At 33.9% G+C, this 17,811-nt stretch overlaps 1 protein-coding gene across 1 annotated transcript in view; it reads left to right on the top strand.

The window, feature by feature from the left end:
* The first annotated feature begins 16,058 nt into the window (after nt 1-16,058).
* The window catches only part of LOC105422275 (uncharacterized), a 284,608-nt gene continuing 282,855 nt past the window's right edge, over nt 16,059-17,811 (top strand). The window contains exon 1 of the mRNA XM_089076728.1: nt 16,059-16,372. Coding sequence (XP_088932854.1) covers nt 16,301-16,372 — 72 coding nt within the window. The 5' untranslated portion in view covers nt 16,059-16,300. The remainder of the gene's footprint in view (nt 16,373-17,811) is intronic.

Raw genomic sequence — 17,811 nt, 5'->3', positions numbered from 1 at the left:
TTTATTGAATTTTTAAAAGTTGTAATTTAATTTTTTCTTCTAATTGCTATTACTTTACATTTAGGTGAACAAACAGCATATATGAACAAACAGCATATAACGTTTACCGATCTATATTTGCTTCCTCTATTAATATTATTAGAAAAGACCACACTCCCTAGATGAAACGTATCCTTGGTCATCGCTCTATAAGTATTTCTGTTCTACTCATTTTTTATGGGAGTATTAATGCATGTCACGGATTACCTTAACAAACTTGATTCATGTACTGTGCGATATCAAAGTTGTCAGCATTTATGAACATCATCATCAGTGAAATGCGATGAGCACGAGACAAATTCGATCACGACTCGTTTAATTAACAAACAATATTAATATCTATTTTAACACATTTGATAAATATCTTATTACAATATTAAACTATTGCATAATATGAGTAAGAAGTTTGTGTATTAATAGTCCGTTTGAACGCATAATTTTTAAAACGTGATTTCACCTTTTTTTTCACCATTTTTTTCACCTTGATGGATAAATATAATGCACAAAATACTTCATATACACAATTATTTAAGCACTCGAATCAGTAACTCCTAATTTCTTAAAAAAATAAAAAATAATGTTACTATCATTTTTTTGTTATTTATCATGATTGCATGTCAATTTCAAAAAATAACGCAAAGATATATGCATACAATTTTATTTTGATTTATATAACAATATTTTATGACTCATATTACAAAATATTCCACATATTTCATAGATAGATGAAAATAGCATTAAACATATTCGATGTTAATATTATTAAAATAATTTTCTAATTTTCTAATATTACTAACCTAAATTTTTGCGCTATATAATAAAGTTAATAAACGCTATAATACATTTTAATAATTATGAATTTGCTATAAGAAATAGCACCATAGCAAAACTGAAGTAATAAAAAACACTTAGTAATAAACTCTTAAACAGCTTAGTAATAACTAAATAACTTAGTAATAAAAATCAGTTTTTGCTATTCTCAAGTCTTTCTTATCTCTCTCTTAAGATTAAGTAGTGACGTGTGATTCCGTGGAAGAGGTTGATTAATAACTTCAAAACCTGATTCTCATTTATAAATTCGAAAGAAACCAAATGACAGATCAAGTTTGTTGAATTTCATAGGCCTATAAATAATAGCTCGAAGAAGAGGAGACAATGCAGCCACTTTTGGTAGCAGAGTTCGCGGGAATGAAAACTACAAGAAGAAAGAAAAAGAAAAGGACACGTAGTTTAACACAACAAAATAATTAAATAATGAAGAAAAATAGAAAAAAAGGAATATAATTTTCAAAAAAAAAGAAGATAAAATGGATTTTTGGAATATCCTAAAATTAGATAATAAAGATACAGAATTATTGAAAAGACATAAAAGAATTTGACATTTGGAATGATAGAGATTTGAATAAAGAAAAGAGTTAGAATACATTAAAAGATCATAAGCGGAGGAATTTAGATAAAACTGTAAATATGCCAGAATGAGAAAAATTAAGAAAGAGTTATGGAATGAATCACAACAAAAATAAGAAAGGAGGAAAAAATTAAAGAAGAAAAAAAGAAAGGTGAAGAAGAAAGTATATAAAGTATACAAAGTGAGCAATATTAAATAAAGAAATTAGAAAGATATGATATATAATGGAAAAGATGTAATGAAAATTATGGAAGTCAAATCATTAATCATATCAAAATACCTATCAAAACACATATCGAAATACTAATATTTGAAAATAATGATTATCCATTTTTATTTTTAAAAAGAATTGATAACTGTGACTGTAACTCATTCAAATGAGTCGGAAATCCATTAAGGAATCAAAAGAAGAAAAGCTTAGGTGATATTCTATTTCAACTTTTTGTCGAATATTCATAGAATTATCATTCACAAAATACATGTTTAATGTGTAAATAATGTATATAAGAACATCCGCAGCATATTGATTTAAAAAATTTATTAGATTCAAATGACTGTAAATCTTCTTCTATAGGGAAGAAATTGATACATGATTAACATCATGGTGGCGTTATCTTCCGTCGACTTCAAAAGACTCGCGATGGCTAGCATTAATGCACGATCAGTAAAATCAATTTCAATGTTCTCATACAATAGGCATGTTCTTTTTAATTGAAGTTCTAAGGCCTATTCTTTTATTGCTGTACTGGATCGAATTAAAATCTTGCAAAAAGCATGTTCGACAATTGTAAGTTCGACAATAAATCGACATTAAACATATTTCAAAATTATTATAAAATAAAAGACAAATAATGTTAATATAAAAAAATTAGACATTAGGAAAGATTGCTTCTTAGTCGAAAGTTAAAGCAAAAAACGCGGTATTTCTTTTGATCGAACTGTCCTGCAATAAAATTGTAAAAAAGAAATAATTTCTAATTTTTATAATGAAAAATTATTTTATTGAGCAAATCGATATCTATCGATATGTGTCGATATATGTCGATATGTATCAATATGTATCGATATGTGTCATGTAAAAATATTAAAGGAGTAATTTAACAATCTAAAAATTTTAGTCAGCAAAATAATAGTTTTTAAAACATTTAATAATGAGAAGGTGATTCGAGAGAATACATGTATACATGTATATATTGTAATGTACATATATATGTGTATCATTGTATTGTTATTCTAAACACGTTATTTGCAATAAATACCATCACATGCCTCGGTAGTCGAACAGATAAGATGTCTGTCCGGTAAGCAGGAGATCCAGGTTCCGATTCCTGGCTGAGGTGGTATTTTTTCGCAAAATAATTACGAATTTTCACGGCTGGTTCGTGGTCGGGCCCCGCCGTGCACACCCTCCCTTTTTATTTGGGTGATTATGATTTAATTTGGAACATTTTAAAAAGACACGGGTGGTGTCTCGAGTTCACGCCAAGTTCACGCGTAGCGAAGTTCGCGTAGAACAGCGGCGAGACGCCCGTGGTTTTAATAACATGAAAAAGATACAAAATACTCTATAATATGACGAATATGTTACAAGTCAAGGACAATTCCTTTGATTTATGTAAACATATTATGTATTTACCTAACGTTAGACTTTTAGGTTTAACCAGTAACCATTTAAGCAGTACATACCAGTCAGCAGGATTGCTGCTGGATGCTTGGATTTGTTCTCTCAAATTGTCTCTGTTTCAATTTATTTTGTAAATACCTCTGTTTTTTTATTAATTATATTATTCCTTTTATAGGAAATAATATTCTCGGTGAAAAATTAACGAAGCGAATGAGATTCGAAATCGGGATTGTTTACGAATCTGACACTCAGTCTGCACGACCACACAGCTTCACGTTTAATAATAATCTCCGAATCCTATCAACTATGAATAAGAAGTTCGTGTATTAATAATTTGTTTGAACGTATAATTTTTAAAACAAGATTTTATTTTTTAATGATTGATGTATAAATATAATGCACGAAATACTTCATTAATCACAATTATTTAAATACTCGAATCAGTAACTCCTAATTCTTTATAAAAAATAATGTTACTCTCATTTTTTTGTTATTTATTATAATTGCATTTCAATTTCAAAAAATAATGCAAAGATATATGCATTAAATGATTAAAAATTCGCGAAACTAAATATAAACGAATGATAATCTTCCTTATAGTGATATAGTCCTATATTTTTTTATAAACAATAATGTGCATGAAAACAAATATAAGACTAAAATTATGTTCTAGACAATACGTTGTCATTACAAAATATTTAGCGCTTTATACATAAAATCATACGTAATCACTTCAAATGTTCTGTTCCTTACGTGCGATCTTAATGTTCTGTGCGCGCGTGTGTTCATGAATAAAAAAAAAAGGAAAGAAACAGCGAAAGAAAGATATATGTAACAGGATAAAAATTTCTAAATTATTTTCTTTTAATTACACTATATATGAATTGATTCTTAAAATAATATGTACAATTTAAAACGCACTTTAGATGAATAGAAAACTGGGTTAACTTAATTCAACCGGAAAGATTATGTTCACATAGAAATCAGGTGAGAAATCGACACTGTCTGGATTTCATCATCTGCAACTGACGATTTACCGTACCAGATCTCCTAGTGCATTACTAGAACTATTTTAATTACAGGATGTTGTTAGTTTATTACGGTCGCGTGAACAATTCCATCCATGATGCGTGACATTTGGTAAATAATTATTATCGCCAACTTATAAATTTACTAAACATAATGTTACTAAATTAATGTTTTATTATGTGCCGTAGATATCGTCAATCACTACGATACTTAAAATATTTCAAACATTATATATATATATATATATATATATATAGTATAATATAATATTATATTTTATACTAAACAACACAAACGCACGCAATGCACGAGTTATATATTTTTTTTTAACCAAAAGGAACAGATATTAATATAATATTATTACACTATTAACCTTTTGATATACTCAACACACACAACATTAAAAGGATCTCCGTGATAACAGCCGTTCCATTACGTTAATGCAGCGAGAGACTCAATCGGCATCACGGAAAAGAGGCAACAATAATTTCGAAAGATGGGAATGTAATCGACTTTATATGCCTTTCTTAAAAATGGAAAATTTAATTTGTTAAAATATACACAAAATAAAAGTATTTAAATAATTTGTTTACAAAGTAAGTAGATTTATGTATATACTTTATCATATTATATAATTTCATAAGACACGAACGCAGCACATAGAATTAAACATACAGCTAGCAGTGCTGCAACGTATGTGATGTGAAGATATTGGGTATATTCAATAAGAGATTTGTTCTTTGTCGCTGCATTGGATTGTATTAAAACTTTTTATCGCTCACTTTTACCGCAAATTTCAAATATATTTTAAATACGAATGTACACTAGTTCAGCTACAAAGAACAGATCTAAAATGTCACGCTTGCATTCCGCGTAATTCTCAGTTCGAATTATGATATGTGTTGATATGCAACAAGGAAAAATTTTAATTTTAATCCAATTATTTATATCGGCACTCCCGAATTGCGACGCGAAGAAATGTTGTGATTCGTTTATTCATTCAAATTGGCAAAGATTTGTTGATTAAAAATACATGCCTGAAATACATTTGCTATATAAGTGCCATTGAACGATTTGTGGCTATACTGTTTTAATAAAAGTGCAATTAATTTATTAAAATTATATGATTTTGTTTTTCTCAAGATACAAAAATTTTGTGTGTGTGTGTGTGTGTGTGTGTGTGTGTGTGTGTGTGTTACATAAAAAAAGAATATTTTATACAGAAGATCTCTTTATATATTATTATACAATGCAGGGTGTATTTAGCGTCTCTTTTTATCTTTTTTCAATTTAAATTTTTAAATTAATTTAAACATGTATGTATTTGATAGTATATTCGATTTTAAACATAAAAAAGCAACAATAGCTTTAAAAGTAATACTTATTATTGTAATAATTATTGTAATAATCTGGGTAAATTATTGTAATAATCTGGGTACAAAATAAGATGCAAAATCAAATCTTAAAAATGTTATTAATACAATTAGCCTTTAATAATTATTCTGTCACATTGAATAAATCAAATTCTGCAATATCACAGAGACGGACAAAAGACAGAACTAGAAAACATGCAACGAACAAAATAAAGTGATAATAAACGGTTACGCGAACGATGATCGATATTTTACGCGAGACAATGACAACGATCCGCGATTCAACCACGTTGCTGCCGCAATTATTATTGCATAACATGTGTTATGCAAACTCGACACGTGGGATCGCGTCAGCTGTTAGAAACGCACGTTTCCTGGGGATATTATCCGAGAACAATGATCTTTCGTTACTCTGCTAGTTTATAGAAAAGTGTTCTCTCAACAGGAACGTATACATCAATTAATATCCGTGATGTAACGCATTACGTGTATTACAGTAAGTTTAAATTTATTATAATTAATTTCGTAATACGATCAATTAAATTCATAATATTTAAACTCATGAATTCTAATATTATAGACAATATCGATGATGGAATATTTCTAAATTCCTGTTCTTTAAACTGATAACTCTTTACATTGGTACTTAAATTATATAAATAATGCTATTTTTTTATTAAGTTTATTTGAAAATATTTAAAAACACTTTTTTAAAATATTTTTAGAATTTCATGACTTATGTAATTTTATGACTCATGTTATAAAATATTCCATATATTTCATAGATAGATGAAAATAACATTAAACATATTTGTTGTTAATATTATTAAATTAATTTTCTAATTTTCTATATTACTAACCTAAATTTTTGCGCTATATAATAAAGTTAATAAACGCTATAATATACATTTTAATATATAATTATAAGATACACGAAAACAACAATATATATCATATCATTAAGTAGTCATTTAAAGTAGCCATATTTGATCACTTTAATTTGAAATCGTTATAATGACTCACTAACCTAGTCAGTATTATATTATATGAGTTTAAATTTGTTGTTGGCTTTTCTTATTATTTTTGCACTTAAAGTGCAAAAATTGTCTTGTTTGATTCTCTTTCAAAGTAACTAAATGTGGTGTTCGAATTCTCATTTGGAGGCATTTCGAGATTTCTCAATTATCGACGATTGTCGAAATATTATTACGAAGTATATAAACTGACAATCTTATAGAAGTTCACGTGATTTTTATTATAAAATTTTAATGACAGTTAGTCTATTACGTAATATTAATTTGGAAATTTATTCCGATTATTATTTCAATATCTTTTAAATAAATATGTATATTTATAACTTGCTCATATTTAGTTTTGTCTAAAATTATATTTTTATAGTTATCTACTATAATATATGTATTATAAAACAAAACTTTTACTTTTATTTTAAAAATATAAGAAAAACAGCTATTATGAGCTTGAAAGAGATTATATATCTGTTAAAAATTGTACTGCATAATTTGTGCAAGAGAAAATCTAGAAATTATGATTTATAAATTTTTAGTAAGAAATAGGACGGTAGCAAAACCGAACGCATCTTTAATTGAGAGATACTTCCCAACCCTAAATAATACCAAATTTAACGAGATTAATATCTCGGTTCGCAGGGCAAAGGGACATTTTTTTTGCCTGATTATTTCGTTTCGTACAAAAGCGCGTCGGATGAGCCTAATTTTATCGAAATTGGAAGTGAGGTCTCTAAACTTAACATTTATCTCATTATTTATTATCATGAAATTCGAGATAGGGTAACCAAGCATTTTTTTTTTCGATCCTTATAAGAACCGCGAGACACGACACTCTCGTCTCGGCTCAAGCGGAATGAATTTCTGCCTGTGTGTGGTGCGTGAGGCATTATCGCACCCACGAACAGCACCATAATCGAGCGCAACGTTACGTCTTTATCGCCCAGTATAGTTGTACTTGTATGCGCGCGTATATGTATGAGTAGTCTGTGAGGGCAAAAAGCAAATGCCAATTTGCGACGAGGGCGTGGCGCCGTTCAGCGAGATTCGCAAGGACAAAGACATTAAGCTTTATCCCGTTGCACCGCGATTTGCATCCCGTGATACATCATACGCGCCGATCCACCTCGCCCACGTAGCAGGTTCATAAAAAATTCGCTGAAATCAGAGAAGCGAAACCGAAAGTGTGATTCAGGTGTAGGTCAAGACGAATACCTTTGATAGAAAAAAAACGATGATAAAGTTTGAAAAAGTTGAAATAGTTTTCTAAATGAAATATTTCACTCTATAAAAATTGAATTTTTAATCTAAAGAAACTGTATGAAATCTATAAGAGATCTAATTTTTCAACATTTCTATTTTTTTTTTAATAAATATTTGCTATTGCTTGGTTTTTATTGTCGTATAACACGATTTGACACATTTTACAGAAACTTAACTACCGTACTAACTATCGAAAGTTACTAGTATTTTGAATTGGGATAATCGATCCGACCTTCCTTTTACGATAAATCATTGGTGGCCGTGAATCTCTCTTATCGCTTTTTTCTCGCTTTCTTCGACTTGTTCTTTTGTCTTTCTATGGTTATTATACATTGGGCTACTCTTCATTTTATCGCGACGTCGTTGGTGCACGTTTACACGTCGAGCGTGGTGCGACTACTTTGACCCTGTATACGGCGTCAGAAAGAAAGCGAAGAGAAAATAGCTTCGTGAGCGGGAATGAACGCAGAGGACAAAGGTACTCGAAGACTTTGAATGTATATATGTATAGGCTTTCAGGCTCAGTCGGTTCAGCATTACGTCGCTGTGCGAGCAACAAAAAATGCGCGCCGTAAATGTTGCTTCGACATAAGAACGGCCACAGAAATCCGCGAGAGACTCGACGCACTAAGACACGGCTTTTAGTATCCATCCGGCAAAATATCGACGATTTCTCGCTGAGAAAAAATGCAACGGCGCCGTTACGATTCCGAAGAAATATTTAAATAAATCAAATCTCAGAGAGAGAGAGAGAGAGAGAGAGAGAGAGAGAGAGAGAGAGAGAGAGATTCGCATTTTATAACAATAAGTTTAAAGAAAGATAGAATATTTCCGTAAGGATTTGATGCAAGGTTTCTTCATGCGGCATGAGTTGGTTATATGCTATTTATTTAATAGCTCGGTAGTATTCTGCAAGTGCAGTTAACATATGAAATACATAATCAACGTTATATTCCATTACAATGACCATGAACTGCAAGCTTAATGTCAGTAACCTTAGATTACTGTAAACACACGTCTCCATCCACTTGATCCTTCATTTATGAAGCCGTAGACATTTCCGCGGATAATCGCGGCTCGTGGATGCGTAAAACTACCCTACGCTTATCCGCGCATGCAGCTCTTGAGTAACGCGTAAGTGCATTGGTAAACTAGCACGCGTGACTCTTCAGATGCAACCGTGGTCGCGAAAATTGCGGAAATATTTTTTTTTTTTTGCTTTATATATTTGACCTGAAGAAGCGTTCAATGAGCGTGACGAGTTTAAAAAGCTTGAGTTTTATACCGTAATTTTAGACATTGCACAACTGATTTGCAGACATTTGAACAATTGATTTTTTTCTAGCAGAAAATAGCACATGTAATAAACAATAAAGATCAGGCAAATTTATTATAGAATACATTTTTTCAATTTTAAATAAATATGTTACATATGTTAAATAAACTTTAAATTTATTTGTTTAACATAAAATAAGAATAAATGATTCTTTTTTTATTCTTTAAATGTTGTTTGTATTATATGTTTGTATTATAATTATAAAGAAAATTTTATCTCGATACAAATTACAAGATGTAAAGTGGGTTTAATATTAAAATTAAATAGTTAATGTAAATGATATTCAATTAAAACATGAAATGCTATCTTTAAAAAAAAAAACGCAAAAAAAAGAAAATTTTAATGTATTCTGTAAAATAAGAAGAAAAAAATCTCATTCTTATTTGTGCCACAAATCGTTGGATGTTCTTTAGCATCGTGCTGCGAGTTCAACGCGCTATTTTGAACCTCTAAAAAAAGGATACCGCTTGCGAAAGATTCGATAAAGACGATTTTACAGCCTGCGCGCAGTTTCTCTGCGTTTTCGGAGAGATTTACGTTACGAGAGAGAGACGAACGGTAAATCCTAATTGTTAGGCCGGCCGTATGTCTGGCGTCGAACGTTTCTTCGTTATTTTCGTTGTAACCTTACACCGTGGCTGCTGGTGTAAGTACCGTGGCCATGGACTCGGGACGCGTATAAAGTGTAACGTGCAAAACCTGCGCATCGTGTGCAGCACACGATGGGTTTACAAATGCGCGGCAAGGGATGCAAAGTGTCATAACTCAGAGGGCTCAGCTTGAGAATCGTAAATTCACGGAATTAAAAATTTTTACTGGTTCATTGGCCGGTAAATTAATCCCATTGTGTCCATATATATTCGGGCCTTGTGTTTGTATGGAGATAAGCTCTGGACAAGCGTTAAGCATTAAAGTTAGTAAGATGCATCATCATGAAATCGCATTTTTTCATTCATAATTGCATTTCAAGAAATAATAATGCATCGATTTCGTTGCTTTGAGTTCACCATATAAATGATTAATGTATTTTATTTTTTAATGCGTAGCGCCATAAAAAACAAAATGTTGTATATCAACTATAATTTCAAATATATTTAATGCGTAATCAAATAAATATATATCGCGTATAGATTCTTAGATTTTTGTTATTTCGAAATACAAAATGATATGACTTCTAGTCTCATTTTATTTTTTTTTCTCATTTTTAAATTTATTATCTTGACAAAAAATTTTTGCAGCCTGTATTTTATGACAAATATGCAAATATGCAAACGTGCATGTTTTTTTTTGACTTTTCACAATTCGTGAGTGAGATCAAGTAAACGAGCAAATTGTATTAAATAAATGTTTAATTAGAACGAATAAAACCTAAAAGCCTAGACCTAAACTCTCTTCTTGCTTATGTATACTTGTGATGCGTACGCAGATTGTACACAGGCACATGGGACCTACAATTTCAGATGCAACCGTAGTCGGCCGAATCTGAACGACGTAATTGAGAGAGATTTCTGTGGCTAAGATACTACTCTCTTGGCAGTTCACCAGACTGCCAAAGATGAAATACGAGCACAGGAAAAACATTTTTGGTTCTGCCGGGAATCGATCCGGGATCTCTAATAGACCAGTGCATTGCCTACTATGTCACGCTTGCTCCCAAACACATGTATATCGTATATAAATTCTATTTTTCGTATTTCATCTTGTAAAATATTTAAAATCAAGATTTCTATTTAAAATTTCTATTTTAAAACAGATTCTAAACAGATTATTTTATTTTAAAACAGATTGTCAAACCGTATGTGTCTTAAAATAGAACGTTTTTATTTTACGTACTTTTTATATTATTATGCTCTTAAGGTGAAATTTAAATAATTAGTAATAAAGATTAAGTAATAATTTTAAACCGAGTTTCTTTAATGGCGATGATTTATGTAGTACTTGATGTATGTAAAACAGAGTAAAACAGAGAGATAAAAGCCGTAGATTAAATGTTGATTTGAAATGGAACGATCGTGACTGTAGGAGAATCGATAGTATTGATGCGTTTGATAATAGGCGGTCTTCTGGAAGTGAGCGCGAAAATACTTTCGCAAGATAACAATGTGCATGTCAGATTTTCGCTAGATCGGATAATAATCGTTGTCGTTACACACACCGGCCATGCTGTTCGATTAACCTCGGATAACCCCGGCCGTGTCCATCGCGGAATCGCGATAATACGATCTCTTTCTCTCGTATTATCTATCGTCAATTCGTAGTGTTGCACGTTCGTGGCGAACCCTCTCTCTTGCTCAACGAACTTGGTCAATGATTCACGATTCGTTACATGTTACGATATCAGCGCGATACACAAGCATGCATACGTAGAGACAGATATGTTTCCCTCGTGACATATTTTAATCCTCTCTCTAATTATCCGTGGTATTCCACCCGTTCAGCATAAAGTCTAATTAGGATCGTAATACCTGTGCGATTATACGGATAAAGATTTTGAATTTTTAGGAAATATAGCAGAAAGATCAAATAAACGAGCAAATTGGATTAAATAAATGTTTAATTAAAACGAATAATAAGTGACGGATACGTCATTAACGTAATATTTAACGTTTAATCCAATTTGCTCGTTTGATCTTTCTTTTACATTTGATTTTTCTTTTACATTTCTTATTTATTAACTAATACGGGTCGAATTCCTTTTCAATTAGTTTTAATTTATATTTACATTTTTTTAATGTTTTAATTTTTTGATTTATAAGATGTCTAAAGGATGTCTTGAAAAAGAACCAACATTCTTAAAATAACTAGAACGTAAAGTACTTTAAAGTTTATAGAACCCCGCCAGAGGGGCATAGGGTTCATTGGACAGTAATTACTGGCGAGCATCGGCTGGTCAATTGAGGAGGTATTGCTCTCGCTATACGGAAAGGCGGCATTGCGAAATGACAGACGTCTGTTTTCCTTTATAAGTATCTATCCCGGGCACGAAAGTAGCCGGCGGACGAGACACGGACACGTGGGAACGCATTGACATCTACTTAACTCCACCAAGGTGTACTTCCAGCATGCTTGCGCGCATGCTGTGTCCGACAGAAAGATCGATTAATGCGGCGCAGCGATCTCGAGCAGCCGCAATCGCACGCCATGCGTGATCACGCTCGCCACGAAAGCGGAAAGTAAAATAATTGCCGCGCCACATCGCGAATCCGGCCTGTCGCTATCGAAATAAATTGACGATTAGGTAATTGCCGGGTTAGATTTCTTGATCAGAGGAAAGAGGGCAGAAAAACGATTGTTCAACAATGATTGTTCGGCCATTAAGCATGCACGATCGCCCGATAGCGCAATCTCAACAACATTCCGAATCACATGTCGTGAGATGGGATAAGATTGCAGATATATTATATAATAAAGTTGCGTCACGATAAAAAGAGATTTTACAAGAGTTTGATTAAAGGAAATAAGGGGAAATACAGATCTATTTTAAAAAAATTTTATTAAACAAAATTTATTATAATATACAAGAAATTTAGAGAAAAGATTGCGCATGTTATATTTTTTTCAATTTAGAAGATAAAAATTTGCTTTTGTTTGGATGCGAAAAAGTGTTTTCATTTATTATATTTTTGATATATTTGAGTATCTTTCAAGTTCCGAAAGGAGAAGTTCCGTAAACGTCTTCTCATTACATCCTGTTTTTGCGCAGGAGGTATGTATATTTACGAGAACTGATTGTACTCGTGATATTGGACATTACCTCGGCGGACATATTTGGAAATCGTACAAAAATGAGGCGGCATAACTGCTCTTACGTTAATTCGTTGAACGGTACATTCCGCTGATCGTACGTTTTCTCTGCCCTTTTTTCGTAACCAGTCTCGGTTCTTCTCGACTTTCGGTCGGAATAGTCTAGGGTCATCACCGCCGCCCACGGCACGAGCCGACCTGCTGCATGAATGAACGTCAGGGAACGGGAAAGCCCTTTTCGAGGGTGCTCACGTGGCCGTCACGTGAAGCAGACACACCCATTATCTCTCGCGGGGTGAAGGTGCGTGCTTTTGTAAGTATACAGGATGTTCCGAAATTGAAGCCAATTACGAGAGATGAATACAGATCCAAAAACAAGAAAGAAAGAAAGTTGATATGAAAATAGGGCCAAAAATGCGTTGTTATCACCATCTTTATGTTATGTTATCTCTTGGCAGAGATCAGGACTCCACAGTTGTGCATCCTGTGTAGTGCTAAAGCAGTCCGAAATTTTTATTTAACTTTAATTATGTTATAAAACTTATAACGATCTCTTCTTTTAATTTTGACCAAAAAATTCGATAACAAAGCAATTTAAAGTTTCAACATAAAAATAGCGATAACTCGAAAATAATGCATTTTTTACCCTATGTTCATATCAATTTTCTCTCTTGTTTTTTAGGTCTGTATTCATCTCTCGAGTAATTGGCTTTGATTTCAGAACACCCTGTATATCTATATTTCCCGAGCGATTGATCTCCACTTTTAAAACATCCTGTATAATGCGCACGTTACTCTCTGCGGAACACACGTCTGCATTCGTGATGTGCAGGTTGCAAAAACGGCGGCTGAATATAAAAGAGAAAAGATTGGACATAGTACGTGGGGGAGCGGAAGTGCGGAATAGCATTGATGCTAATCATGGAACGCAAGGTTCTTTTGTCACGATATCATTTCTTTTCTGCTCTATCTGAAGATAGAGTCAAGCGTGAAAATGTACGAAGCTAATTATATTTCGTGACTGCGAACAAGAGAAACGATTCTTTTCCACAACATGATTTCCGCTTTATTCTCACAAGTCCATTTTTTATATGTGGAAATGTGCTACGTTTTTTCAAAAATCGAAATCTATTTCATACAGTTTAGTGTTAACATTACAAAACGCCAATTCCCATTAATCTTTTTACATAGACTCATATAAATACATCCAAATTAAATGTCATGACACAATTAATATTTATTCAAGTAACATATTAAAAGAAAGAAGTTTCAATTTCGGAGTATTTAGATTACAATATATTGATATGTACACATATGTTTATTGATGATCACGAATACGACATTTTGATCGTGATAAAAATAAATTTTTATTCGCAGAATTTATTTCATTGAAATTGATATCTTTAATTATATTTTATAATGGAAATTAAAGTGCAGAGTTCAAACCTTGGATTCTGAGAAATTTCACATATATTCAATCAATATTCAGGATATCTTCGATTATCATATAAATCGTTATACATCCTGTTATACATCCTGTTATTCGTTTTTACGCTACATATATTTATGCTTTGACATTTTATTTATGAATAATGTCGATATTTTTCCCACGCAACGATCACAAATATTTCTCCACTGACTCTTTTTCAAAAGAATCTATCCAAATCTTAACAATTATTTCAATCTAAAATTTCTAATCTAAAATTCATTATTTATAATTCACGAGTGATAAATATACAGTGTAAATCATTAAATTACGTCAAATTTTTCCGGCCTATAAATCTGACTACAAGGCATGAAAAGTTACACCCCTTGCAAATTTTTTTCTATTAAGGAACGAAGCTATTACTGGAAGTATCAATTTTAAGGATTGAGATTCGCGTGATTCCAGGTGCGCGATTCGGCCGAGCTCGCCTCATTCATTCATTCAGTTTCGTCAGTTCCACGAAAGCAAACGACGCTCGTCGGCGCGGCGCGACACGGCGCAGCGCGACGCGGTAGCTCGCGGCGCGACGGCGGCGTGATCGCGAGAGCGCGCGCGGTTGCGTGTGTCGCGTGTCAGTTACGTCGCGGCAGCGGACGCCGGCGGGTGTATCGAGGTGGTGCTTTCGAACTATGTGATCCGTGAAAAGCGCTATTACCGTGCACGTGGCAATCGATCGACAGGGCGATTTTACGCAACGGCGATTCAGATCGACGAGAGATGACTGCCAAGATGAAGCGCACACGTAACGTGAGTGACATTTAGTCGTAAGCGTGAGTGATTACTGTCCGCGAATATCCGTGCGCAGCCTCTGCGTATGGTCGACGTAACGCTGCCAATGGTATGCGTGTGTGTTACGTGGATAAATTGTATGGACTTTTTCGACGCGCGCACGTTGGATTACGCGAGACACGCGGAGTTGTCTTCATTCAAGTTGTTTTTCATTCAGAAACGAACGCTTTCTCGGATATCGATCGGCTACTGTGATCGCGTGTGAGTCACGTGAAACAGCAAGAAGATAAAAGGTCCTGTTTAAACGAATGAATTTTATATTTTATTCGCTCATAGAAAGACTCGGACATTCGATCGCGTATGGAAAGCGTCGTTCATCATTTTTGTATTTGTGTACTATTTTTTTTGTTTTCATTCCGCGTATTGTTTCGTATCGCGAGGCACGTGACCTTGCGAATTGCTCGCGAGCGCTATTGATAGCGCGGTGAAGGTTGGTACGAGAGCGAAGTGAGCTTCGAAATGCCGGCGCGTGAGTTTGTTGCCGGCCGCGTCCAGCCGCGCGAAGTTCGCTGTCGATGACGCGCGATCCGTGCGATTCAAAAGGCCGCGCGACGATGCGTGACGCGAACGGAGGTCATCGCGCGTAACTTGTGACTCGTAACAGCGTGCATACGACGACGCTCGTCGATTCCGTCCGGTGAGTTCGAAGCGTGGCGCGTCGCCGGCGTGTGCATTAATTATCGTCAAGCTAATCTCCTCATTCGTTCTTTCGCGATCGAGCGCGATACGCGTCGTGCTCGCGACTCGATGTAATCGTAGATCGTGACGTAATCCCAAAGGACGATCCGTCTTAAAGCAATAATTTTCAGAAGGAGTAGCTCCGTGTCGTGTAATTTAAAGTTCAGATTGAAGGTTAAATACCCTCCATCCGGAGGATATTTAAAAAAAATTAAAAAAAAAGATTTTTTTTAAAAAAGGACGATCCACCGAGGTTGATCGCTGTTTGCGACAGTCCATTTGCGTGGTCGTATCGTGATCCATCCATGATGCTGTGGACTTTTGACAGTCGAACAGGTCGCGAGTGGTGTGACGAAGGTTGTCTTTGACGTCGGTTTTACTTGGAAGGGGAAAGATCGTCGATTTCGAAGACGGTGAGATTATCGTCCGAGACAACGGCGTCGATTATCGACGGCGGGATTATCGTCATCGTTATCATCATAATCGTCGCTGTCATCATCATCGCCATGGCTTATGTGCTCTGGCGGGTGTTTATGAAGAAGTACTCCAAGGTGCGGCTGGGCATCAGGAATCTACCGGTGAGTAGCGCTTGCTCATATTATATATTATATATATATCTTCCGCATGCCTTCGCACTCTCTTTCGCTCTTTCTTTCCCCTCAGCGAAATTCTCGCCGCGTTTGTTTCTCTTTAAATATTGAAAATGCGTAGAAAGTGCACGCGCATGACGAGCAGTCCATTGTACGCGTGATATCGGACTGGACTCTCTTCCGAGCCCACGGCGCTGAATTTTCAAGCGCTCGACATCGTAGATTATAACCCTTTAATTGCGGGGGGAAGCGTAATAAGCACTCTCTGCAAACCTGAAATAAATGGGCTTAAAAGAATGAATAATAATAACGCTACGAACGCGGCTCGAATAGGCACGCAACGAAGCACAAATTTGTTACAGAGAGATAGATGGTCTTTGCGCTTATCAACTTTTATTTCGGCTGTAACTATTATTCTTCAGGAGATAAATATAAATGGATGTGTATATCAGAGAAGCCCATGATTATGTAAATATGCTCATCGTTACAAAACCCTCAAAAAAAAGACGCTATTTACAAACCGCGTTTCGTTCGAGAAATACGAGAATAGAATATACGATTAAAAATCCGCAGTCTTCAATGTTTTATAATTAATGGTAATTAATCATTAATATTAATTAAAATAAATAGTTTTAGCAAAGTTAATTAATTTCAAGGAGATTATCGATTTATTTAAATAGTTAATAATTAAACATTTAATTTTTTTCTATTTAATTTCTGTTTTTTACATCTTTTTTAAGATTTTCATTTCTTCATTCTTTTATTGCTTCGTTCTGAAGAGATCTTGGAAATGCGTAATTTTTGGAGTTACTGTGATCCGACCGGTTGCAGCGCGGATGCAAATACGAATGACGCGAGATGAACGCGAGATGCTGCGTGTGCGAACGCGCATCTTCGCTGCGTCAAGGTTGAGATTTTTACGGCCGAGCTCTGTCCGGATAATCGCGGTGCGATGGCGGCAGCGATCATACGGATTATGCAATTAGGCGTTGCTCGATGTCTGGTGGAAACTCGCTTTCAATCGATAATTATCGTCGTTAGCAGTCCCTTCCGCAACTGGGATACATGCTTGAATTTTATTTATTTCTCACGTTCTTAATTCACTCGCGGATAAATTAAAACGTCAGAAAAATTTCTCTTGCTTATTATGGGTGATTCTCGGAAACGTCCGTTTCATTATTTTATCGCAAAGTACATAACTTCGCATATCTGTTACCGAATCGATTGGTGAAAATTTAATGCTCTAGTTTTATGCAAATTGTAACGTATAATGTATCGCAGAGTAGATGCCTAGCATACAATTTTTTAGTGAACAATGCTAAATTATTTAAAAGTTATCTTTTCTCTTAAGGTATCATTACATTTAATTGATTATTGATATTCAAGAATATAACAATTTTCATATAGTTATTTCGTATTTTTATCAA

This window comes from Pogonomyrmex barbatus, unplaced genomic scaffold, assembly GCF_055798465.1.
Source record: "Pogonomyrmex barbatus isolate J1 unplaced genomic scaffold, ASM5579846v1 scaffold2, whole genome shotgun sequence".
NCBI classification, from domain to species: Eukaryota; Metazoa; Arthropoda; class Insecta; order Hymenoptera; family Formicidae; genus Pogonomyrmex; species Pogonomyrmex barbatus.
Note: the sequence above shows the minus strand (reverse complement) of the source record. Positions and strands in the feature narration are given on the sequence as shown.